Below are 25,971 nucleotides of genomic sequence, written 5' to 3'. Positions count from 1 at the left end.
CTGGAAATTGTACATAAAGTGCTGTTTATTAACAAGAGTGTCTACAGTCAGCACACACACAAAAACAATCATGAAAGGAACAGACCATTTCTGTTCATGAGAAAATAAAACAGACAGAATCTGGAACTACTTTATGAAAATCTGCCATCATGATGACCATGATGACAATATAATCCCATTTTTAAAATCAGTTCAAAATTAGTGCCAGAATGCCAGTGCCAGTGAAGAATCCCACTTTTTTGTTTTGTCTGCCTTGACTTTGAAAGACTGAATAATATTAGATGGAAATTAAAAAGTGTCTCGGATTGAAAGAATAAAATAAGTTTCTGTTCAACATTTTATTTGGCAGAACATATTAAAGACGAGGGAGGCAAAAATGAGTCTGTATTCAAAACCCCGTTTTTTATGATTCCAAGGGAAGATAGACTTAACCACAGAACAATGTTGCCTTTCTTTGCTTAATAAAGTTAAACAAAGCTTGAAAGGTTGCCATTTAGAAGCTGCAACCAATTGCAATAACGAAGTGTTTCATTTTCTGCACATATAAATATGTTTACAATAAAACTTTCAATAATTAATAACCGGCTCGAACATCTGCTCTTATTCAAAGTGCTGCATTATATAAGAATATAATGCAAGATGGAGTTCGGGCTTTCCCAGATATTTGTTTTATTACTGAAGCAAGTTATGAAATCAACCTCAATCTAAGTAATTACATGACTACATGATGTTCAAATGGCAACTTTGTCTCTTATTGCCCCTTTGAGACTAAACTCATGAGTCTAAAAACCATAAAAATGGGATGAATGTTGTCAATTACCCAAAATGAAAAACTAAATTGTGACCCTTAAAAATACTCATGGAAATCCCTTCAATGGTGAATGAAAGATGGAATTTAATATCTGAGATAAAGTTGATCAAAGTCCATGTCTACACCTGGATTTCTGACTCCAATAGGCTGGCAGTGAGGGGCCCGGAGTCGAATCTGATGCCTCCCACCCCGGTCTCAGAGACAACAGGTGAGGCACTGGGAGTCCTAATGGTGAGAGAAGACAGTGACGGGGAAAAATTGGGCGTCATGGCTGAAGGGGTGAGTCCCGTGTTCCTGGCTAAGGGGGAATATGCATATTTGGGGAAAGATCGCTTTCTTCTCAGACTTGGCATGCGTCCCGGCTTTCGTGGAGGTACAGTCCTAATGCCAGGCTGAGCCACACCCGTTATTAGAGGCGGTGGGTACATGAGACAACTTGCCTCTGCTGCTAAGTCCTCACGGCCACCTTGAAGCTCCTCGTCAGGGAGCATCCCAATATCTGTGAAAACAGAGGCCAGAGTCTGGAAGCGTGGCTCCCAGTCCAGTACGTAGTCCCAGTTATAGCTGCCCTGCAGCTGCTCCTCCAGACACACCAGTGAAGAGAGAGAATCTGCAGAGGCCTCGGCCTCCGAGAGCGGAGCATACCCACTTGTCCTCATGCATTCTTCCAAATCCCTCACTCTAAGTATTGCAGGAAGTAGTCCCTCACCTCCCCCCTCTTCTTTGAAATGGTGGAGGCTCTCTGTGCTGGCCATCCCTGAAACAAAACGTTTATTTACAGATAAAATGTGCTCTGGCCCTACATCAATAGAGTGGCAGGAGATATTGTCCCCAGGTAAAGCAGAATCTGGGATCTCTGCGGCCTGGTTCCCTGGTGCCGAATCGTCTCTTTTGCGGCAGGGGTTCTGATTAATCCACTTGATCTCCTGGTCCTCAGCTGTCTCACCTTCTGCTGATCCACGGCCGCTTGAGTCTGACTGATTGTAAGTGTTTGATAAGTCCCTCTTGGTCACTAAGATGCTGGGCCGTTTTATCTCATGCAGAGAGATCGCACTTTGGCTGTTGGATCTACGGAACGAACCTGCACCATGGTTCAAGTTTGCCGCAATAGAAGCGGCCTTTTTGATGGCCGCTTCCTTGATCTTGTACCTGAGAACTAAGCCCACAAAAAGGAGGAGGACAAGGAGGAACATTATTAGTGAGACGCTCAAACTGAGCATATGCGCATCAAGAGGCACCCCGGTGAGTGCTTCTGCTGAGCTGGAGATATTGACGAAAACCAGGCAGGCCGTGGTCCTGGAGGCCAACCTGGGACTACCTGCAGAGACGACCAACTCCACCATGTCGTCACTGCCGTAGCTGCCTCTTCTGCGAAATACAGGACCCGACACAAAAATGGCACCAATTGTTTTGTTTATTGAGAAAAACGGTGATGACTTCACAAGGGAGTACTCCACCGTCCCGTCAACGCCTCCATCATGGTCCATCGCCATCACATAACCGACCGTCTCTCCAGGCTTGGCGTTTTCTGGCAGGAGGAAATGGTACTGCTTCTGGGTGAAGGCTGGACTGAACTCATCCACCCCCTTGATGGACACCTGCACTCTCACGGTAGCTGCTTTATCGCCTTTGTCCCTGGCCTCCACTATAAAGCAGTACTCATTCTCGCGTTCGTAATCAAAGGTCTGTCTGGTGTGGATGTCCCCTGTTAGGGGGTCAATGGCGAAGGCCTCCCTCTTCTCAGGGCTGCCACTGCCATAGTCCATGAAGCAGGAGGACACAATAGAGTAGGTGAGCTGGCCGTAGGGGCCCGAGTCATTGTCAACAGCATGGATGGAACAGGTGTGGGTAAACGCTGGGAGATTCTCCAGGACAGAACAGTTAAAAGTAGAGAACATGAAGTATGGAGTGTTGTCATTTTCATCCAACACTGTGATGAAGACGACTGTAAAAGCCACTTTACGTTCTTCAGATGATTCACCACCATCAGATACCCGGATGGTGAGGGTATATTTTGAGTCTTCCTCATGGTCGAGGGAGTCGTTGACCACCAGAAGGCCAGAGTGAGGGTCTAGCTTGAGGTGACCTTTGCTGTTGCCTGAGATAATGTCGTACCGCAAAAGGCCGTTGGTTCCCAGGTCAGGATCCTGAGCGCTGACCTGGACCAGCCTGGTACCTACATGGCTTTTTTCACTCACCTGTGCATGATATTCTGTGTTGGAAAACACCGGGGCGTTATCATTGCAGTCTGTCACAGTCACCATGACAACAGCAGAGCTGTTGAGTGGAGGTGTTCCTCGATCAGACACACTCACTGTTAGTGCATAGCTCTCCGTGGTCTCACGGTCTAAAGGATTGCACAGAACAAGCTTTCCGACATTCTTCATCTGGTTCTCCACCTGAAGCATTTTGACTTCCAGACAGAATCGCTTTTCCTCATTCCCCCTGATGATGGCGTAGTCCAGATGGGTGTTTTCAGGGCTCCAATCTTGGTCTTCAGCAGACAGCGTCAGTAAGGTGGTGTCTGTTGGGGTGTCCTCTGGGACGGTGAGCGTATAGATGTCCTGGTGGAACAAAGGTGCGTGGTCGTTGGTGTCCAGAATCAGGACATCTATGGAGGTGACAGTAGACAGCACGGGGTCGCCATCGTCTTTGGCCTCAACCAGAAGATGGATCAGGTTACTGTTTGTGATGGCTTTCAAGGGCTTGTTGGTGAAAACAGACCCTACAAGACAAGACATGTATTCATGAGTTAATCAGTGTTTGATCAGCTTCTTTTGCTTTTGACCAGTTCATTTTTAAGACAAAAAAGGCAAAATAACTTGACATCTATGCATGAAATTAACCCATAAGAACCCATGGTGACACCCGTGTAACAAACACTTTAAATCTTCTAGAATCTCCCATATTCAGCTTTATGCTTCACCTTAACTCATTAAATCCCTAAGTGACGTAAACTCAACACCCTGGTGTGGTGGTCATGTGACTGTGACAAGAAGTGACTTCCTCAAAATGTGGCTGTGACTGCAAACAGAACTTTAAAAAGCTTATTTTTACAGCAAAATCGGGAGTGTTAATTCAACTCACAGAGTGTTAATTGTAACACTTTTTCTGAGTTTATATAGTTCTCACGGACTCTGAGTTAAAATTACACTTTGAAAAGTGTAAATATTTTAACTCTTTAATAGTGTTAAATATTTGACACCCTTGGTGTTGTTTTATGACACCACATAAGTTCACTTTTTACTCCAAATCATGTGTTAATTAGAGTGTTAATTTTTAACATACATCGTGTTATTTTACAACACATTTAAGTGTATTTTCAACGCTAAAATCGTGTTATTCCCTTTCACTGTGTGTTAATATTTAACATACATCGTGTTACTTTGACACATTAAAGTGTATTTTTTAACCCTAAAATCATGATATTTCCTTTCACTAATGTGATAATTAACATTCATTGTTTTGTTTTACGATACATTAAAAGTGCATTCTGTCTTTAGCCGAACATACAAGTCACAAAATCTGAAAATCAACTCCAGCTGAAGTGATTCTAACTCAGGTGTTAACACGTAACTCACTTGTGTTAAAGTGTTAAAACAACTCCAAAATCAACACCCACTAACTCAAAATTATTAACACTGAAAGAACAACACTACAGATTTTTCTGTGTAGGCTAGGTTTAAACCTATTTAACAATTCTAATCCGTTAATAGTTTGTCCTGTATTGCATTTAACTTGTTCTGACCACATTTCTTGAAGAAATTAAAGTCACAAATTTGATATATATTATGGAGATGCAAAAGAAAAAGGCAAATTTGTGTCTCTGTAAGCAGAAAATGTGTCTATTTTTTTTTAAATTTATTTTAATATAAGAAGTATTATAAACATAAATACCATAAACGCCCATTCTAACATCTATGTCACATCACAGATCTTTGACATTTAGGGGTAGTATTTTTTTTTTAAAACATCAGAAATCCTTTAAGGATAACTGGCTCTGGGTTCTTATGGGTTAAAGAGTCACTTTTTCTTTTACCGTGGTGCTACAGCACTGCTCGACACAAAAAAACTTGTCTGGTGTGTGCTGGATGAAAAGGATTTTGAGTGAGGAGCACAATGGAGTTTCAAATAAAAATAATCCTATTTTTTTTTATAGCATATAGCAATTTATCAGGGCATGAAACCAATCATCTGTTGATCTTGAATGAACTGTGAAACTATGAATCAAGACTTGATAGTTTAACAATGGCATAGAGTTTAGAGTTAAAATCAAAAGTCAATTTAAATTGTAGATTTTTTTTGTCCAGCACTAAGCTGCAGACGGACAAAGTGAGAGACTGGATATGCTCATAGCGGGGCATTTCACATGCTAAAGAGAGAGATATTCCTGTCAGGACTTGGTAGCAAGTAAAATAAAGCTAAGAGGTCTGTGAGTACTAGTAGTCAGGTGGCTGAGCTAAATAAAGGGGACACGCCGGACAAAAGCACCAAATTTTTTCCACATGCTCTCTGTCACCATAAGTTTCAATTTTTGGTAGGAGCCACTTCATCAAGATTGCAGATCGGAGATGGCAGCCATATAAAATCTATGAGAACCAATATATCTTCCAAACCACTTCGAAGGTCAATCTTGGTGTCAAAATATACATTTACTGGGTCAAAGAATCATTTAAAGCTATTGAGAATATCACTAGATGATTATTTAAATAGGTCATATAAAGTGCATGTATTTTGAAAAATTGATAAAATGCACAAAATGTGCAAGTGGCTGTGGTGCAAGAAGGTACACTGGAATTGCAAAGATCTTTGTAGTTGTAAATGTAATAAATAATAAAAGATCAAATGATCAAAAAATCACCTTGTGATGTTCTTAATAGCTTTAAATGATTCTTTGACCCAGTAAATGTAGATTTTGACACTAAAATTGACCTTCGAAGTGGCTTGGAAGACATGTTGGTTCTCATAGACTTTATATGGGTGCCATCTCCGATTTGCAATCTTGATGAAGTAGCTCCTACCAAAAATTGAAACTTATGGTGATGGAGAGCACGTGGAAAAAATGTGGTGCTTTTGTCCGACGTGTCCCCTTTATTCTTAAATCTGGTCCTAAGCTGCCGGACTACAGCTTTAGGTTTGCCAGGTGGTTAGAAAAATGACTCAAGATTAACCCTGATGTTGCTCTCTGTCAGCTGGATGCAAAAATAGGCAACTGTGCTTACAACTTTACAATAATCAGACTTCAATGTCCATAAACATCTAATACTAAAATCTGTCTCACTTTTATCAAAACATTAAATTCCACTCAAAGCACTGAAACATATGCTGATTTTATCTTGCAATGAAACTGCTTATGAGGTCAAAAAATCTTAGGAAAGACCTGACATCTGGGTTCACACATGTATAACTATAAAACTCTTTTCAATTTAACAGATGGTATACAAATACACAAATTGCTCCGTGGATTATAAAGCATGTCTGCTTGTTTGACAATATACTGCGAGTTGAATCAAAATTGTCCTTGTCATTACACCGCAATGCAACATCATTTCCAGTGTGACTACTCTTTAATGAATTCCATATGCAGACTGCAAGAGCAAAATGTTCTTCTTGGATGACAAGGAAGTGTTTGTACGTTCAATTTATTGTTCCACTTCACTGCCACTTAAACTTTTCTACATGATGTCTTTATTAATTCTAAAGCTCTGCTCTAAACCTGCACCATTCATTGTTTGTGAAACAAATAGGCATGGAAAAACTGAGAGGCAACGTACCGCAAAAAGTACCATAAAAAATGTTTGGGATTTAGAGAGCTTTAGTCAACATTGGTGCAATTTTCACTTTCCATTTGTGATCCTCACCGCAAAACATGGGCACATACATTTCTTTGATATTAAACTTTGGACTTCAAACATGACAGAAGCCCATAAATCACACTTGAGTGGAAGAGACCGGCCAGGACTTCATTTCAGCTCTGCAGGATTTATCTTCCTTGCTGGTTTAGAATTTTAAAAAAAAGGAGATAATAGGATATGCATGGCTCCTCTGCAGCACTTTATCTCAATGACTTCTCATTCCCTTCTCTGCTGCTTCACTCTCCCTCCATCCAAAGAACTCACTTGCACATCCAAGACTACAAAAATATAAACACTGGAGAAATATACTGCTACTGGCAGAATGACAACTCCCAGTAACTTCTGATACTGTAGTGTGTTGCTCATAACCAGGCAAAGACTTTCTCTGGGCCTTTTTCTTTGGCATGTGCCCATTTAACTAGGCCAGAAAAACTGTTTTAATGGAAGAAATAAGAGGGATGAATATGAAAATCAAACCACCAGACAGTCATAAGTCGTGAAACTTGTAAAGCTAAAGTAATGCGTTTTACAGAAGAACTGCGATACATTTTGGATAACTTTTATCCTTTTGGTGACTTCTTAACCTCTCCTCCCTTTTTATACGAGTTTACTGACAATGAGGCATTTATATCAGAGCCATATTACAGGATTTATTTTCCATCAGTTATGCAAATCTTACCATTGTCTGGCTCTATGTAAAAGCCTTGTAAAGGAGATGAAAGCAGTCTGTAGGTGATCTTCCCATTGAGTCCAGAGTCTCTGTCAGTAGCAGACACTGACAAAACTAACGTGTCAGCAGAAACCAACTCTGACAACTCCACCTGAAAGAGAGAACAAATAATGAGTCAAATCTGCAGCAAGATCCCGATGTATACTTACACTGAAAAAAGAACTAACTTAATTGAATTGTTTCATTTGGTAACACCTAAATGAATTAAGTTCTTTCAAATTCATTTAATAAGTTAGATTAACACAATTTATTTTAAATTAATTTGAAAGAACTTAATTCATTTAGGTGTTACCAAATGAAACAATTCAATTAAGTTGGTTCAACTATTTTCTTTTTTCAGTGTAGTCAGATACCACTTTCTGACGAGGCAAATAAACATGCTTTATAACTCAGCATTTTTAAGAACCGATCAACCTGTAGGCATTCAACTTTTTAACCTTCAAACTGATTGATAAATATATCATCTGTACCAAGGTTATTATAGTTAACGAAAACTAACGAAGTAACGAAAACTAGAATTGAAAAAAGATTTTCGTTAACTGAAATAAAAATAAAAACTCTAGTTTTTATTTTTATTTCAGTTAACGAAAATCTTTTTTATTTATATTTACTAGAGTTTTAAAAAAACGATAACTAACTGAAACTGTATTATTACTAAAATTATAGTGAAAATGTCCTTAGTTTTCGTTTTTAGTTTTGTATAACTATAAAACTCTTTTCAATTTAACAGATGGTATACAAATAAACAAATTGTTCCCTGGATTATAAAGCATGTCTGCTTGTTTGACAATATACTGCGAGTTAAATCAAAAAAAATGTCGTTAACTGAAATAAAAATAAAAACTAGAGTTTTTATTTTTTATTTATATTTACTAAAGTTTTAAAAAAACAATAACTAACTGAAACTGTATTGCGTGGTTACAAAACTAACTAAAACTAACAAAAAATTATAGTGAAAATGTCCTTCGTTTTCATTTTTTCATTCATAATTCAGTGTTTCTATTTGAACATGTAACACATGGTGAATATGTTCACTGAGACTGGGATGTCTACACTTGAAACAAAATTCAAAACACCCAGAACTGTAAGAGTTAATAACCTTATTGGGGCTGAAACCAAAGGAAATAAAGGCAAAATGTATTATGACCTCTTTGAATCTGGCACCCAACATATAGCCCATTACAAAAAAACTAAAACTAACACTAAAACTAATAAAAACTAAACTAAAACTAGAAAACTCACTCTAAAAACTAACTAAAACTAACTGAATTTGAAAACAAAAATTCACAATGAAATTAAAACTAAAACTAATGAAAAATCCAAAACTATTATAACCTTGATCCGTACCTGATAGGAGACCTTAGTAAAGACTGGCGCGTTGTCATTGACGTCAAGCACTTGAACTTTGACCTCTCCAGTGGTCTGGTGGAGCGAATCAGAGGCCCAGACGGTCAACGTGTACTCCGTCTGCTCCTCGTAGTCGAGAGCTCGAGTCAGGGTCACCACACCAGTATATCGGTCGATAGCAAAGGGAACGTTGGTGCTGCTGTTATCTGAGAAGCTGTATGTGATGGTTGAGCTCAGGTCCACGTCGTTTGCAGTCACCTGCGTGACCATGTAACCTGCAGGAAGATCTGCAGGAAAAAGGGGACGTCAAAATATTAGTCTAGACAGAATCGTCCAAAAAGTGAAAGTGAGGAGCATTTATGGGTACAAGTCAGGAACTGGCCTACTTTACTTATTTCAAGGGTGCTGAATCAAAAAAAAAAAAAGGTTCCCAAGCGAAATTTTGAGTTTTTGACCTTCTCATTTGCATATCAAAATGGCCGCCAAAATTGCCCATCTTGCTCAGTCGTTGGACCATTTTCCCCAAGTTTTTTTGTAAGTAGGCAATCAAGATGAGGAAATTAAGTTTCTGGATCTATAGTCTAGGGTCAGAGCAGGAATATAGTGGAGGCTCAGTTTCTTTTTTAATGTATATATATATATATATATATATATATATATATATATATACAGTACAGGCCAAAAGTTTGGACACACCTTCTCATTCAATGTGTTTCCTTTATTTTCATGACTATTTACATTGTAGATTAAGTAGACAATCAAGATGAGGAAATTAAGTTTCTGGATCTATAGTCTAGGGTCAGAGCAAGAATATAGTGGAGGCTTTATGTATATATATATATATATATATATATATGCAAAATACCAACTGGAACATTTAAAAGTGATTGATTGAATATTTATGTCGACCTTATGATACAAATAATGCTTAATTTCTCCATAAAAGTTGGTATTTTGCATATATATATACAGTACAGGCCAAAAGTTTGGACACACCTTCTCATTCAATGTGTTTCCTTTATTTTCATGACTATTTACATTGTAGATTCATCGAAACTATTAATGAACACATTTGGAATTATGTACTTAACAAAAAAGTGTGAAATAACTGAAAACATGTCTTATATTCTAGTAAGCAAAGGGTGGTTACTTTGAGGAATCTAAAATACAAGACATGTTTTCAGTTATTTCACACTTTTTTGTTAAGTACATAATTCCATATGTGTTCATTCATAGTTTTGATGAATCTACAATGTCAATAGTCATGAAAATAAAGAAAAACGCATTGAATGAGGTGTGTCCAAACTTTTGGCCTGTACTGTATATATATATGCAAAATACCAACTTTTATGGAGAAATTAAGCATTATTTGTATCATAAGGTCGACATAAATATTCAATCAATCACTTTTAAATGTTCCAGTTGGTATTTTGCATATATATATATATATATATATATACATAAAGCCTCCACTATATCCTCGCTCTGACCCTAGACTATAGATCCAGAAACTTAATTTCCTCATCTTGATTGTCTACTTACAAAAAAACTTTGGGGAAATGGTCCAATGACTGAGCAAGATGGGCAATTTGGCGGCCATTTTGATATGCAAATGAGAAGGTCAAAAACTCAAAATTTCGCTTGGGAACCATTTTTTTTTGGACTCAGCACCCTTGAGATATGTAAGGTAGGCCGGTTCCTGACTTGTACCCATAAATGCTCTTCACTTCTTATAGGAGGCCTTTATTCTGAAATCCGTCTAGACTAATACGCTCACAAATAGGTATATACAAATTACTGTTAAACATAGAGAGCAGTGGAGGTCCGTCTTACTCTCTGCTATGACCACAGGCTCCATGGGGGGGATGGCAGGGCTGTTGTCATTGACGTCCACCACTTGGACCCTGATGGTGGCAGTGCTTGTGAGCGGAGGGTTCCCCCTGTCTGCGGCCTGCAGAACCAGCCTGTAATACAAAGGCAGTAAACAAATGATGTCAATAATAGAATGCCAATAATTAATAATAGTTCTCTCAATTATAGAACTGGGCAGACATTTTAAGTATTTGTAGTTTTTGAGTACTTTCTAAAAGTCATTTTACCTTCGCATGAGCAAATGTTGAACTACTTTGAACTCCCTAGAATTACTTTAACCCTTTATCAGGCAAAGAACTATATTTGGTAACTTCAGTGGGTCCGTATGTTTTTTTTTTTTTGTTTTTTTTACACATTCTGGCAGTATGTAATATCCTCCAATATTCTCTCGGGTTGAAATTTGGAATTTGCAAGTATTTCAATGAGTGCCCTGTTAAGGGTTAAAGTGGTGAATCTGGGGGGAAAAAGTTGCTTTTTTTGCACTTTTTTCTCGTAAATCAGATTTGCCACTTTAAATCTCTTAAATCTGCGACTTTTTTTCTTGTAGATTTGCCACTTTAATCTAGTAAATTTGCAACTTTTTTCTCGAAATATTACCTGAAGTTACCAAATATAGTTCTTTGCCTGATAAAGGGTTAAGCTCACAATTGAACATACGCAGTTTTAAAATTAATTTCATTATTCATTCTTACTTTCAATCACCAAGTCACACTTACTGTGTATCACATTATTCATTAAGACTGGTGTTTAAAAATCTTTTTTCTTTTTGCATCTTTTTTTGCTGAAACCATCTTATAGACTGCAATTATTTCCTTAATTTTATCATCAGAAGTAGAAAAAGCATTTGCTGTTTATATTATCATAGTAAGAAAATTTGATGAATAGGGTTAATAGTACTTTTACCTTACCTTTTTATTAATCTCAAAGTGGCTAGCCATGACTCACACTTACATATCTACTTGTCTACATGACCTTCATGCATTCTAAAAATTATTCCATTATATTTTTTAATATACGAGGCGGGCATACTTATATTGGGGGGTGATCTCACGGTCCAGCAAGACATTTGTAGCCAGAATCCCTCGAACAGAATCCAAGATGAATGCTTCATTAGGATTACCGGATACAATGGAGTACTCAATCTGACCGTTGATCCCGCTGTCAGCATCAGATGCTAACACCTGCAGAAAATATGTTAAGTGGTGAAATGATGTTTCAGCTGCATGGTGTTTCCAATGTCATAAAGGGCTTAAATAGTGATAGTATCTACCTATCACTAGCGTACTCTTAACTTTAACACTTATCTGCTCTACTCTACTGCCCTTACTTTTTAACTATGCAATGTTTGACTTGTGCTTTTTGTAGCTGCCGTCAGAGACAGTTATACAGTTTAAGTTAATTTTATACTTTGAGTCAACAATTAAATAATTTACTTTAAAAAGATCATATTTTTATTTATAATATATTTTAAGTTCATGCACAGACAGGGAAAGATGTGTATTCCATAGCGGAACTAATGTTGTTATGTTGTAGAGGGGTGGGGCATTATTCAGACGCACTCTACACAGCACACGAGTAACAGCGCACCTGGCATGTTAATTAGAAGATGACGATAAGAATAACGATACAAAGATTGAATAAGACCCGACTTTGAAGTTTCCTTTCTTATTCCCTTTTGAGTTAACGCGGCCAATGAGGTATGTTTACGTTATGTTTACGTTATGTTACACATGTTTAAGATGCTCACGGAGTAATGTGGTGGGTTAATTGCGTTTAAATTTATGTAAAATGTGAACAAAGCATATTATTATTTTATTAAGTAAATCCAGTACATTATGTAAGGTATTTTTATGTTTGGAAGATATTTCTTTAATGTTATTCTCTATGGAAAATGCTTTGTATTATATGACACTCACTTTATCGTTTTTTTATTTAATTTATCTAGTTCTCACGGCATGACGGCGATGTGCAGATAAATGCCCGTGCATAAAAGGAACGACTTGTGTTCGTGATTTCAACTGAGGGAGTAACACTTTTTATTATTTTATCTATTTTCTTATCCTGCTGTATCTTATTTTATCTTATTTATATTTTTATTTCTATTTCCCTGTTTTAATTGACTGTTTTTGCTGTTTTAATGTGTATGTAAAGCACTTTGAATTACCCTGTGTTGAATTGTGCTATACAGATAAACTTGCCTTGCTTTGCCTTACCTGCATGATGTAGGTGTTGTGGACTTGCCCCTCCCAGACAGCTGTTCTGTAGCTGTGGTGTTCAAACACTGGTGCGTTGTCATTGACATCCAGCAGAGTGATGGAGACCCTGCAGTGAGCTGTCTGCAGCCCGTTGTCAGCCAGAACCACCAGCTGGATCTGAGGGCTCGCCTCGAAGTCCAGAGAGTTATCTTTCTGCACACGGACCTCACCTGGATGAAGAAGAAGAGAAGGCAGGGGTGTCAAACTCAAACACACAATGGGCCAAAATGTAAAAGTTGAATAAAATCGCGGGCCAACATTGAACAAATAAACCTTTTAATATATACCAAACATGTTTTGCTTTAACATTAAATATGGAACCAGCAACGCTTATAAACATACAATATATAACTAAATAGTGCAGACATGCAAAATCAAATTTCAAATAAAAAACACATCAATGTCATTAATTTATTAAATGAAAATTAAATAAAAATCGTATGCCTCTTTTCTATTTGCATCCTTCTGATTTAAATATCAAAATAAACTTTTTCAACAGGTTAATAAATTCTGCCTTTCTTTTCACCATTTTTGGGAAGGGGTAGCTGGGAGACAGCTCTAGCTTGAGGTTGCTATGACGACTGTCACAGAGGAGCGTTTCTGGGTCCTGTCCTGATTGACGCGCCAAAACAACAGCAGGGCATTGTGGGATTTGTAGTATTAGCGGTAAATGCGCCGTATAATACCGGCGGGTCAGCTTTTATAGTACAATAATAATATAATAATTTGGTATTGCCTCGCGGGCCAAATAAAATTACACTGCGGGCCAAATTTGGCCCGCGGGCCAGAGTTTGACACCCCTGAGATGAGGTATGACCGTGCAAACCCAACATTAGTGACTGGTTTAGTCCATTTTATTTCAAGATTTTTTTTAAATCAGATCAGGGAAAAATGAAGGCAAAGTAATGGAAAGAAAAACAGATATTTCATCTATCAAATAAAGGCGTTGACAGAAGCACTTTTAGGTTCCAGTTTTTGTGGTAACCCTAGAAAAGTATTTGTTCCTGCATCAGTATAATATTGTGTATTTAAGCCGAACTGTGTCTACTTCATTTCTTTATGGCAGCTATTCTCAACCTTGGGGTCGGGACCCCAATTGGGGTCGAAAGAAGATTTCTGGGGGTCGCCAAATCATTTTGGAAGTCAGCTCTGTCTCCACTGTGTTAAAGTGTTCATGTGTTAATGTGTTTTAGTCTTTTTGGTCATTTTGTGTGTTTTTTTGTCAATTTGTGACTTTTTAGGTCATTTTGAGTCTTTTTTTGATCATTTTGTGGTCCATTTGTGACTTTTTTGGTCATTTTGTTTCTTTTTTGGTCATTTTGTGTCCTTTTTTTGGTTATTTTGTGTCTTTTTTTGGTTATTTTGTTTCTTTTTTGGTTATTTTGTTTCTTTTTTTGGTCATTTTGTGTCTTATTTGGTAATTCTGTGTCTTTTTTGATCATTTTGTGGTCCATTTGTGACTTTTTTGGTAATTCTGTTTCTTTTTTGGTCATTTTGTGTCTTTTTTTTAGTCATTTTGTGTCTTTTTTTGGTTATTTTGTGTCTTTTTTTGGTTATTTTGTTTCTTTTTTGGTTATTTTGTTTCTTTTTTGGGTAATTTTGTGTCTTTTTTGGTTATTTTGTTTCTTTTTTGGGTAATTTTGTGTCTTTTTTGGTCATTTTGTGTCTTTTTTGATCATTTTGTGGTCAATTTGTGTCTTTTTTGGTCATTTTGTTTCCTTTTTTAGGTCATTTTGTTTCTTTTTTGGGTGATCTGAACTGTGCGTGTGAGATTGTGTTCAGTGAGCGGGGGTCGTGGACAACATGCATGTTAAATTGGGGGTCGCGACTCAAAAAGGTTGAGAACTACTGCTTTATGTAGACATGAATCCAAAAAGAGTCTAGGGTAGAATGTGATAAAATCAGACAGGCAGCAATCATAATTCTTTAGGAAATACTTATTTACTCTCAACTAGATGTACCAGATAAGCTGAAAGGGCATTTGAAGAGAGACACAGAGCGGCTGGATCTTATTGGTTGAATATAAACAATCGCGATGACTGAAAATCAAAAGTTATTTACTGGATACTTTTGTGGAAAATAAAATGGTCGAGTGAACGAGAATTTGTGCTATTAGCATAACTCAAATGATGAAAGCATGCATGATGTTCATGCAAATGCAAAACAAGAATGCCATCTGCTAATCATAACTAGCGAACTTTGGATGGACAGGAAGAAAATGGAACAAAAGCAAAGTTTTGTTTTGTTTTGTTTCTTACCCGTGTGCCGGTTGATGGAGAAAACATGATTCTCGTTGCCACTAAATATGGTGTATGTGATCCTTTGTCTGCTGTTGGTTTGGTCGCTGGCCTCCACTTTGGCAATCCAAGTGCCTGAACAAAGACAGAATGAAACAATTGATGAGTTATTTATTGGTATAAGTGAAAACAGCATGGGTTATTAACAGCAGGACAAAGTTTAGAGATGGAAAGACTAACTTTTAGAAATAGGGAACAAATACATATTTGGAATAAGTTATACTGTAAAGAAAGGCTGGTAAAAACAGTGGAAATATTTAATCAAATTAAGGAGATGAACTAAATGGTCCCCTCCCCAACACTAACACTAACACATGCATACACACACACAGATTCATGAACACGCATACATGCACCACCGCTTATTTTTTCATTATATTAATATCTTTTTTTTTTTTTTTTTTTTTGTGTCGTTAGTTTGTTGTTTACTACTTTTCTTGGAGAACCTCATTTGGAGAATACCAGTCTGCCTTGTATCTACACTACCGGTCTAAGTTTTAGAACACCCCAATTTTTCCAGTTTCTTATTGAAATTCAAGCAGTTCAAGTCAAATGAACAGCTTGAAAGGGTACAAAGGTAAGTGGTGAACTGCCAGAGGTAAATAAAAAAAGGTAAGCTTAACCAAAACTGAAAAATAATGTACATTTCAGAATTATACAAGTAGGCCTTTTTCAGGGAACAAGAAATGGGTTAACAACTTAACTCTATGGAGTCTTGGGCTATTTTGTCCATTTTTGAATTCTTTTCATGTCTTTGTAAGTCATTTTGTGTCTTTTGGTGTCTTTTTTTTGGTCATTTTGTGTCTTTTTTTAGTCCTTTAGTTCAACATAAAATGTGATTTTGAATCTTTTTTTTATTTTCAAAACACTATCATGCTCAATAAAGAATTTTAAATGTTGCAAATGTGCATTAATTTCAGAGTACACTGAGACAATAAACTGCATCATTTTCAATTAAATTCTGGAAAAGTTGGTGTGTTCTAAAACTTTTGACCACTAGTGTATGTCTCTACCATAAAACCGGATTTCAGGTAATCTCAGATTGGACGATCAGAATACTTTCATTTCTTTGTACCTTTCCCCTTTTCATTTTATTTTATTTATTCATTTTTTTGGGGGTGTTTTCCAATCCCCTTTTGTACACTTTTACTTTTTTCTTTGATATTTTCTGTATTTGTCTATAGGTCTTCATGTTGATTGTTCGTTTGTTCATTTCAAAAACCAATAAAAAGTAAATTACAAAAAAAAAAAAAAAAGTGAAAACAGAAGGATTTTAATTTGAGATTTTTTTCTCATATATGTGACCCCCCCTCCCCCGGGTCCGTATGTTTTGGTTTTTTTTTTTTACACATTCTGGCTGTATGTAATATCCTCCAATATTCTAATATTAAAAAATATTAAAATATATTATGAAAAAAAAAAAAAAAACAGTGAAAACAGAAGGATTTTGTTGGTAGAACGTACCGGCTCTAGTGTTCTCCTTGACAGTAGCGTTGTACACTTTGTTTATGAACTGCAGTCCTTCGTGTTCTCCCTTCAGGTGGATGAAAACCAGGCAGGTGGAGGTTAAAGGAGGTCGTCCTCTGTCTGAAACAACGACCTGCAGCTTCCTCCCAGAGAAACCTGCTCTGACTCGTCTCCTGAGTGAAATCTCTCCAGACTCGCTGTTGATGTCGAACAGATTCTCCTCGTCGTACAACATGAACTGAATGGTCCCGTTATCACCCTGGTCGCCATCTGTTGCCATCACCGTGGTAACTATCTGGTTTGGTAGAGTCCTCATAGAAACCCATGCGTTCATGGGGTTCTGCTCACAGACCGGCACGTTGTCGTTCACGTCCTCCACCGTAACGGTGACCGACGCCGCGGAGCTCAGCGGTCCCTGGCTGCAGCCGTCAGTCGCCACGGCTCTGAGGGTGAACTGGGCCCGGGTCTCTCGGTCCAGAGCCCTGGTGGTGCGGATCACTCCTGTGACAGCGTCCACTGAGAAGGCGCCCTGGCTGCTGTCCTCCGCCAGGGAGTAGGTCAGGTCCCCGTTGGACCCCTCGTCGGGATCGAAGGCGCTGACACGCAGGACCTCCACGCCGGCAGGTAAACTCTCGCTGACGGAGGCGTGGTAGCTCTTGCGGCTGAAGGAGGGGATGTTGTCGTTCTGGTCCAGCAGCAGCAGCTGGAGCTGGGTGGAGGAGCTGAGGGGGGCGGGGCCGTAGTCGCGGGCCTGGATGGTGAGGGTGTAGTTCTGCTTCTCCTCACGGTCGAGGAGCTGCGTGGTGCTCACAACGCCGGAGTGGCTGTTGATGGTGAAGCGACCTCTGTAGTCGTCACCTACAGACGGCATGAAAGAATGAATGAATTAATGAATGAATGCTTTATTTCGGTTACAAAAAAGAAAAAGAAAAAACAAAGACAACAAAATAAAATCATGTTTTTACAAAAATGTTGAACTACTTTGAACTCCCTAGAATTACATCAACCCTTTATCAGGCGAAGAACTATATTTGGTAACTTCAGTGGATATCAAAATGGGGTCCCCATGTCTCTCTGTTTGGTCGAAGAACCACATGGATTTATTCCAGCTAATCAGCAAAGATCAGGCTACGTCACAGACAGTGACACCATGACATCTGACCAATCAGTAGGATAATAATATAATAAAATTTAGAGAAGAAAGTGGCAAATTTGCTAGATTAAAGTGACAAATCTACAAGAAAAAAAGTTGCAGATTCAAGATATTTAAAATGGCAAATCTGTGCGAAAAAGTAACAGATTTACGAGAAAAATCTGCACATTATTTTTCTCGTAGATTTGCCACTTTAATCTCGTCAACTTTTTTACCATTAATTTGAGATTTTTTTCTCATAAATTTGTAACTTTTTCCTCAAAATGTGACCCCCCTCCCCCGGGTCCGTATGTTTTTTTTTTTTTTACACATTCTGGCTGTATGTAATATCCTCAAATATTCTCTAGGGTTTAAATTTGGAATTTGCAAGTAGAGGTGCCACAACACCTGTGTGGCTGTTGATGGTGAAGCGACCTCTGTAATCGTCACCTAAAGAATGAATGAATGAATGAATGCTTTATTTCGGTTACAAAAAACAAAACAAAAAAACAAAGACAACAAAATAAAATCATGTTTTTACAAAAATGTTGAACTACTTTGAACTCCCTAGAATTACATTAACTCTTTATCAGGCGAAAAACTATATTTGGTAACTTCAGTGGATATCTAACTGGGTCCCCATGTCTCTCTGTTTGGTCGAAGAACCACATGGATTTCTTCCAGCTAATCAGCAAAGATCAGGCTACGTCACAGACAGTGACACCATGACATCTGACCAATCAGTATGATAATAATATAATAACATTTAGAGAAAAAAGTGGCAAATTTGCTAGATTAAAGTGGCAAATCTATAAGAAAAAAAGTTGCAGATTTCAGAGATTTAATGTTGAAAAATCTGTGCGAAAAGTCACAGATTTATGAGAAAAAAGTGGAAAAAAAGCAACTTTTTTCTTGCAGATTCACCACTTTAAATCTCATAAATCTGCATATTTTTTTCCTCGTAGATTTGCCACTTAAATCTCGTAAACTCAAAATATTACCCCCCTATTAAGACGTTACTAGATTAAAGCAAATGTACAAGAAAAAAAGTCGCAGATTCAAGATATTTAAAGTGGCAAATCTGTGCAAGAAAGTAACAGATTTACGAGAAAAATATGCGCATTATTTTTCTCGTAGATTTGCCACTTTAATCTCGTCAACTTTTTTACCGTTAATTTGAGATTTTTTTCCTCACAAATTTGTAACTTTTTTTTACCGTTAATTTGAGATTTTTTTCTCATAAATTTGTAACTTTTTCCTCAAAATATGACCCCCCTCCCCCGGGTCTGTATGTTTTTTTTTTTGTTTTTTTTTACACATTCTGGCTGTATGTAATACCCTCAAATATTCTCTAGGGTTGAAATTTGGAATTTGCAAGTAGAGGTGCCATAGTCGCGGGCCTCTGTAGTCGTCACCTAAAGACGGCATGAATGAATGAATGAATGCTTTATTTCGGTTGCAAAAAACAAAAAAAAAACCCAAATACAACAAAATAAAATCGTGTTTTTACAAAAGAATCCATCAGACAGCAACCGAAAAAGGAATAGCACAGCTTTGGAAAGTATGATCACTCAAAGTTGGTCTGTTTACTGCGAGGGATGTTTACAATGGGCAGTTCGTGTATTATTTTTTAAATAATTAGCCTCCTGTTTTTTCTTCCAAATGAGTTTGTTTTAACTCAGGGTTTGTTTAACATCTGTATAATCGCTCGGTTTCTTTCCCCTTCAGACATCTTTTACACAATGTCAATGAGTTCCCAGATCTAAGCTATTAACTCGGCAAGTATAATGTTATTAGCAATATAAATGATTGCCAAAACTACCAAATCTTTATCCAAATCTTGTGATATATAGAGGGCTATCTGGGCTTCTTACCTAAAATGGAGTAGTGTATCGTTCCATTTTCTCCGTGGTCTGGATCGGAGGCCTGAGCAGTGTGGACCACCCCCGGAGGAAGGTTTTCTGGCAGGCTGATCTGGAACGATGACTGCATGAACTCTGGAGGGTTGTCATTGTCGTCCAGCACCGAGCACAGCACCGTGGCCGTGCCCGACAGAGGCCGCGAGCCGCTGTCACGAGCCTGGACTGCAGACAAGAATTAGAAGAATTCATACTGGAGAAATCTGTACTTTTATTTAGTTTTGATAGTCCTGTAAATCAGTAGTTCACCCAAAAAACAAACAAAATGACCACCAAAAGACACAAAATGACTAAAAAGACACAAAATGACCAAAAAAAGGAAACAAAATGACCAAAAAAGATACAAAATGACCAAAAAAAGACACAAAATGACACAGAAAAGAAACAAAATGATGCAGAAAAGAAACAAAATGACCAAAAAAAAATACAAAATGACTAAAAAAAGACACAATTGACCACAAAATGATAAAAAGACACAAAATGACCAAAAGAGACACAAAATGACCAAAAAAAGACACAAAATGACCAAAAAAGACACAAAATGACCAAAAAAAGATACAAAATTACACAAAAAAGAAACAAAATGACCAAAAAAGACACAAAAAGACCAAAAAGGGAACAAAAATGACCAAAAAAGACACAGATTGACCACAAAATGATCAAAAAAGAGACAAAATGACCAAAAGAGACACTAAATGACCAAAAAATAGACACAAAATGACCCAAAAAAGACATGAAATTACCAAAAAGACTAAAACACATGAACACTTTAACACAGTGGAGACAGAGCTGACTTCCAAAATGATTTGGCGACCCCCAGAAATCATTTAACCAGGGACATTGGGATTATGGGATCACAGTATGTTTTGACTGTACCTAATGTCATTTTTCAACATCTGAAGCTTGTATTGAGGTTTTAAAATGAGTTTCAAATGTCTGTTGTCATATTTTATGATCACTCCAAACAAAAAAATAGGTAACGCTTTATAATAAGGTCCTTAATAACCGTTAATTAACAAGTAATAAGGCATTGTTCTCGCTTTAGACCCGCTAGTTGCAAAAAGCATAGTTAACTTATAATAGATGAGCAATAAAGTATATTTTAATATCAATAAGCAAACAAAATAAGATTAATAAAGGCATGGCAGAGACATAATGGGTGGGTCATGGGTGTTTGTAATGCCATTATTAACACTTATATAAGCTTATAAACACACAATAATGTTAATAAGCATCTTGTAAGGACTTACAAGGGCCTTATTACTTGTTAATTAATGGTTATTACAAAGACCTTAATATAAAGCATTACCAAAAGTTGCTTTTTCCCCACTTTTTTCTCTTAAATCTGTGATTTTTTTCTTGTAGGTTTGCCACTTTAATCTAGCAAATTTGCAACTTTTTTCTCAAAATATTACCTGAAGTTACCAAATATAGTTCTTTGCCTAATAAAGGGTTAAACGAGCAGTGGCGCTGCATCCCACAGCAGAAGCCACTGATGTAATGAGTAAGACTGTTGTAAAAAAACGCCATCTTGGAGCCACATGGATAACGATTCAATGCGTCATATTTGCCCGATTCAGCTCAGCAGGTGAGTGAGTGATTGATGGCGTCGTTTTCTCCACTGAAAACTGAAAACCTTTTACAGTTTTTACAAGCTGGGAAAAGTAGTGAAAATCAATCACAATCAGGTGCTGATGAGTAAGAAGAAGAAGAAAAACTCAAGAGGGTGAATTTGTTTTTATAATCACCAGATGGCCACAAGTTTAGAATCTACTTTAGGTTGATGTTAGTTTAAAGCAGCTATTCTCAACCTTGGGGTCGGGACCCCAATTGGGGTCATGAGATGATTTCTGGGGGTCGCCAAATAATTTTGGAAGTCAGCTCTGTCTCCACTGTGTTAAAGTGTTCATGTGTTAATGTGTTTTAGTCTTTTTGGTCACTTAATGTCTTTTTTTTGGTCATTTTGTGTGTTCTTTGATCATTTTGTGGTCATTTTGTTTCTTTTTTGGGTCATTTTGTTTCTTTTTTTAGTCATTTTGTGTCTTTTTTTAGTCATTTTGTGTCTTTTTTGGGTAATTTTATTTCTTTTTTGGATCATTTTGTTTCTTTATTTGGTCATTTTGTGTCTTTTTTTAGTCATTTTGTGTCTTTTTTGGGTAATTTTATTTCTTTTTTGGATCATTTTGTGTCTTTTTTGATCATTTTGTGGTCAATATGTGTCATTTTCTTTCTTTTTTTGGTAATTTTGTGTCTTTTTTTAGTCATTTTGTGTCTTTTTGGGGTAATTTTGTTTCTTTTTTGGGTAATTTTGTGTCTTTTCTGGTCATTTTGTGTCTTTTTTGGTCATTTTGTGTCTTTTATGATCATTTTATGGTCAATTTGTTTTTTTTTTGGTCATTTTGTGTCTTTTTTTTGTCATTTTGTGTCTTTTTTGGGTAATTTTGTGTCTTTTCTGGTCATTTTGTGTCTTTTTGGGTCATTTTGTGTCTTTTATGATCATTTTGTGGTCATTTCGTGTCTTTTTTGGTCATTTTGTGTCTTTTTTGATCATTTTGTGGTCATTTTGTGTCTTTTTTGATCATTGTGTTTCTTTTTTGGGTGATCTGAACTGTGCGTGTGAGATTCTGTTCAGTGAGCGGGGGTCGCGGACAACATGCATGTTAAATTGTGAGTCGCGACTCAAAAAGGTTGAGAACTACAGATTTAAAGTATGTATCATAAATAGCTGATAAACAGTATGAAACTGAGCATAATTCTTGTACGATGTTCCTGCTTGGCTACACATTTTAAATCGATGCTTGGCTCAGATCTTCCTGCTAAAGGGTTGTAAAAATATCTAAAGCTTAAAGCTGCTAAAACAAACCATATAAACTCTCGATCAAACACAGATATATTCTCTCTTCCTCTGTTTCTCATTCTCTCTTGACATGCTTCACAGCCAAAGTCATAAAGAATTCAAGGTCTTTTTGTATGAAGGCAATATAATTGAGCAGATTGATTTATGTAAAGGAAACAGTAGAGTTTTAAAGGGCTGAGGTACAGTATATCTAACCTCTGCTGACTGCTCCTTCTGCCTTTTGAAGTGTGTGCTTTCACTCTCGGGAGCATACGCTGCAATTACATTGAGACCATTGCAGCAGTGTTTAGTGATCAACTGCTTTCAGATGTTTCACCATAATATTTGTACAGTCAGCAGCAGGATGAACAATTAAATATAATAACAAAATATAATAACAGGAAAGCATGAATGTCTTGAAGTTATGCGTGAAGTTGTGCCAGAATCGCGCAGGGATTATTGGGAAACACTTCAAAATGTGGGGACAATTTTCTTTGGAAAGAAATAAAATAAAGTTCTTTTCAGCATTCGTTAAAAGCTGTCGCATTATATGTTATGATGACAACATCATTTTAGTACTGTTATTAAAAATCAGTCCAGTTATTGTGGTGTTTATGGACTGAGACCTCTGAGAAAAGTACTTATGTTTTCAATATAAACAGTAAATTACTGTTAAAAGAGCACAAGTCTGTGGCCTGTTTGAGCTGTTTACCAATAATTATATTTCATGTTTAGTCGTGCCAGCAGTATTATGGCGGTCTGTCCACCACTTTAGTCCGGGCTGAAATGGCTCAATAGCCAACAGATTATTTTTCTTGATATTTGGAGTAAATTAAACCATAAAAAAGTCAGGTAACGCTTTATAATAAGGTCCTTAATAACCATTAATTAACAAGTAATAAGGCATTTTTCTCGCTTTAGATCCGGTAGTTGCAAAAAGCATAGTTAACTTATAGTTAACTTATAATAGATGAGCAATAAAGTATATTTTAATATCAATAAGCAAACAAAATAAGATTAATAAAGGCATGGCAAAGACATAATGGGTGGGTCATGGGTGTTTGTAATGCTATTATTAACACTTATATAAGCTTATAAACACACAATAATGTTAATAAGCATCTTGTAAGGACTTACAAGGGCCTTATTACTTGTTAATTAATGGTTATTACAAGGACCTTAATATAAATCGTTACCCTGTGCGGTAACGCTTTATATTAAGGTCCTTGTAATAACCGTTAATTAACAAATAATGTGCATGAAAATAAGAAAATGTCATTGTTGTACAAAAATAGTTGTTATTGTTGGTAAGTCTCATTGTTTCAATGTATTTGTATCTTCCAAATATACTTAAATGAGATGTTTAAATAAGCTAAAATAAAGGTTTTGAATGCTTAAATATCATCTTTGCTGTTTTTTAATGTGCCCCTCTGATTAAACACTGGCCCCCACAGGAACACTGGTCTAGAACCGCCACTGGTAGAAGTATACAGTTACATCTAATGGAAATACTCAAGTAAAGTACAAGTACCTCAAAATTGTACTTAAGTACAGTATTTGAGTAAATGCATAAAGTTACATATAATGGAAATACTCAAGTAAAGTACAAGTACCTCAAAATTGTACTTAAGTACAGTATTTGAGTAAATGCATAAAGCTACATATAATGGAAATACTCAAGTAAAGTACAAGTACCTCAAAGTTGTACTTAAGCACAGTATTTGAGTAAATGCATAAAGTTACGTATAATGGAAATACTCAAGTAAAGTACAAGTACCTCAACATTGTACTTAAGTACAGTATTTGAGTAAATGCATAAAGTTACATACAATGGAAATACTCAAGTAAAGTACAAGTACCTCAACATTGTACTTAAGTACAGTATTTGAGTAAATGCATAAAGTTACGTACAATGGAAATACTCAAGTAAAGTACAAGTACCTCAAAATTGTACCTCAAAAAAGTACAAGTACCTCAAAATTGTACTTAAGTACAGTATTTGAGTAAATGCATAAAGTTACGTATAATGGAAATACTTAAGTAAAGTACAAGTACCTCAAAATTGTACTTAAGTACAGTATTTGAGTACACTGCTTGTGTCTGAACCTTTGAACCAGGTTTGAAACAGTGAAACAGGTTTGAAACAGGTTTGAAACAGGTTGTAGCTGTGTGTGTTTTACCTCTGAGAGTGAAGTGCTGCTGCTGCTCTCTGTCCAGGTAGGAGGTGGTGGTGATGAGGCCGGTGTAAGGGTTGATGCTGAAGAGCTGGTAGCCGGGGCCGGGCAGCAGAGTGTACCACACCACGGCGTTCTCCTCTGGGGAGGAACGCTGGAGGTTAATATGTTTTACACACTCAAGGAGAAACGTGAACACCGTTTCAGAGCTAGAAACAGCCTGATTTCATAGAATCAGAGTAGAGAAACTACAAAGAGAACAATCAGATCCCATTATTATTATGATTGTTATGGTTATAAATTGATCTGTTCAGGTGTCCTTCACAACATGGTGCCCTGCATGTGCTACAACAACATTTAGATGTCTTTTTGAGATGGCTGCACTTTTTCTGCCACTTTCTAAAAAAAGAAATCGAATGAAAAAGTCGACTCTCTAAACCAGCTATTCTCAACCTTGGGGTTCGACCCCAATTTTTTGGTAATTTCATGTCTTTTTTGGTAATTTTGTGTCTTTTTTTTTGGTAATTTCATGTCTTTTTTGGTAATTTTGTGTCTTTTTTGGTAATTTTGTGTCTTTTTTTGGTAATTTTGTGTCTTTTTTGGTAATTTCATGTCCTTTTTGGTCATTTTGTGTCTTTTTTTTAGTAATTTCATGTCTTTTTTGGTCATTTTGTGTCTTTTTTTGGTCATTTTGTTTCTTTTTTCCACTTTAACCCTTAATAGGGCACTCATTGAAATACTTGCAAATTCCGAATTTCAACCCTAGAGAATATTGGAGGATATTACATATGTCTTAAAAAAACCATATGAAAATAATATTTTGAGAAAAAAGTTTACGAGATTAAAGTGGCAAATCTCATAGATGTATGAGATTTAAAGTGGTGAATCTCGGAGAAAAAAGTAGCTTTTTTCTCACTTTTTTCTCGTAAATCTGCGACTTTTTTCGCGCAGATTTGCAACTTTTTTCTCAAAATATTACCTGAAGTTACCAAATATAGTTCTTTGCCTGATAAAGGGTTAAGGACAGCACGTTTTTTTTAAATACCCGCAAACATGAATATTTGCTCAGCACACTGAAATCACAAAGGTTAGCTGTCACACTCACTGAAGCTGCACTTCTCCTCTGACTGACTCCAACACATGGAAACTGGATACAGAGACCAACACAGGCACCAAACAATGGTCATCTTTGGGGGAGCGTTTAGGGGGGGGGGAGTAGCGCAAATGATAATCAAATAAGACTGGTGGGAGAGTGGGCTGTGCTGCCAGACGAGGC

At 36.9% G+C, this 25,971-nt stretch overlaps 1 protein-coding gene across 1 annotated transcript in view; it reads right to left on the bottom strand.

The window, feature by feature from the left end:
• Positions 1–343: 343 nt before the first annotated feature.
• dchs2 (dachsous cadherin-related 2) overlaps positions 344–25,971 on the bottom strand; it is a 57,755-nt gene continuing 32,127 nt past the window's right edge. The window contains exons 13-22 of the mRNA XM_059334497.1: positions 24,702–24,836; positions 19,641–19,850; positions 16,632–17,492; positions 15,129–15,242; positions 12,829–13,040; positions 11,645–11,796; positions 10,577–10,707; positions 8,744–9,030; positions 7,346–7,487; positions 344–3,536 (exon numbers count right to left, since the gene is read on the bottom strand). Coding sequence (XP_059190480.1) covers positions 931–3,536; positions 7,346–7,487; positions 8,744–9,030; positions 10,577–10,707; positions 11,645–11,796; positions 12,829–13,040; positions 15,129–15,242; positions 16,632–17,492; positions 19,641–19,850; positions 24,702–24,836 — 4,850 coding nt within the window. The 3' untranslated portion in view covers positions 344–930. The remainder of the gene's footprint in view (positions 3,537–7,345; positions 7,488–8,743; positions 9,031–10,576; positions 10,708–11,644; positions 11,797–12,828; positions 13,041–15,128; positions 15,243–16,631; positions 17,493–19,640; positions 19,851–24,701; positions 24,837–25,971) is intronic.

This window comes from Centropristis striata, chromosome 1 (assembly GCF_030273125.1).
Source record: "Centropristis striata isolate RG_2023a ecotype Rhode Island chromosome 1, C.striata_1.0, whole genome shotgun sequence".
Lineage (NCBI taxonomy): Eukaryota > Metazoa > Chordata > Actinopteri > Perciformes > Serranidae > Centropristis > Centropristis striata.
This window is presented reverse-complemented; position numbering and strand designations above follow the sequence as displayed.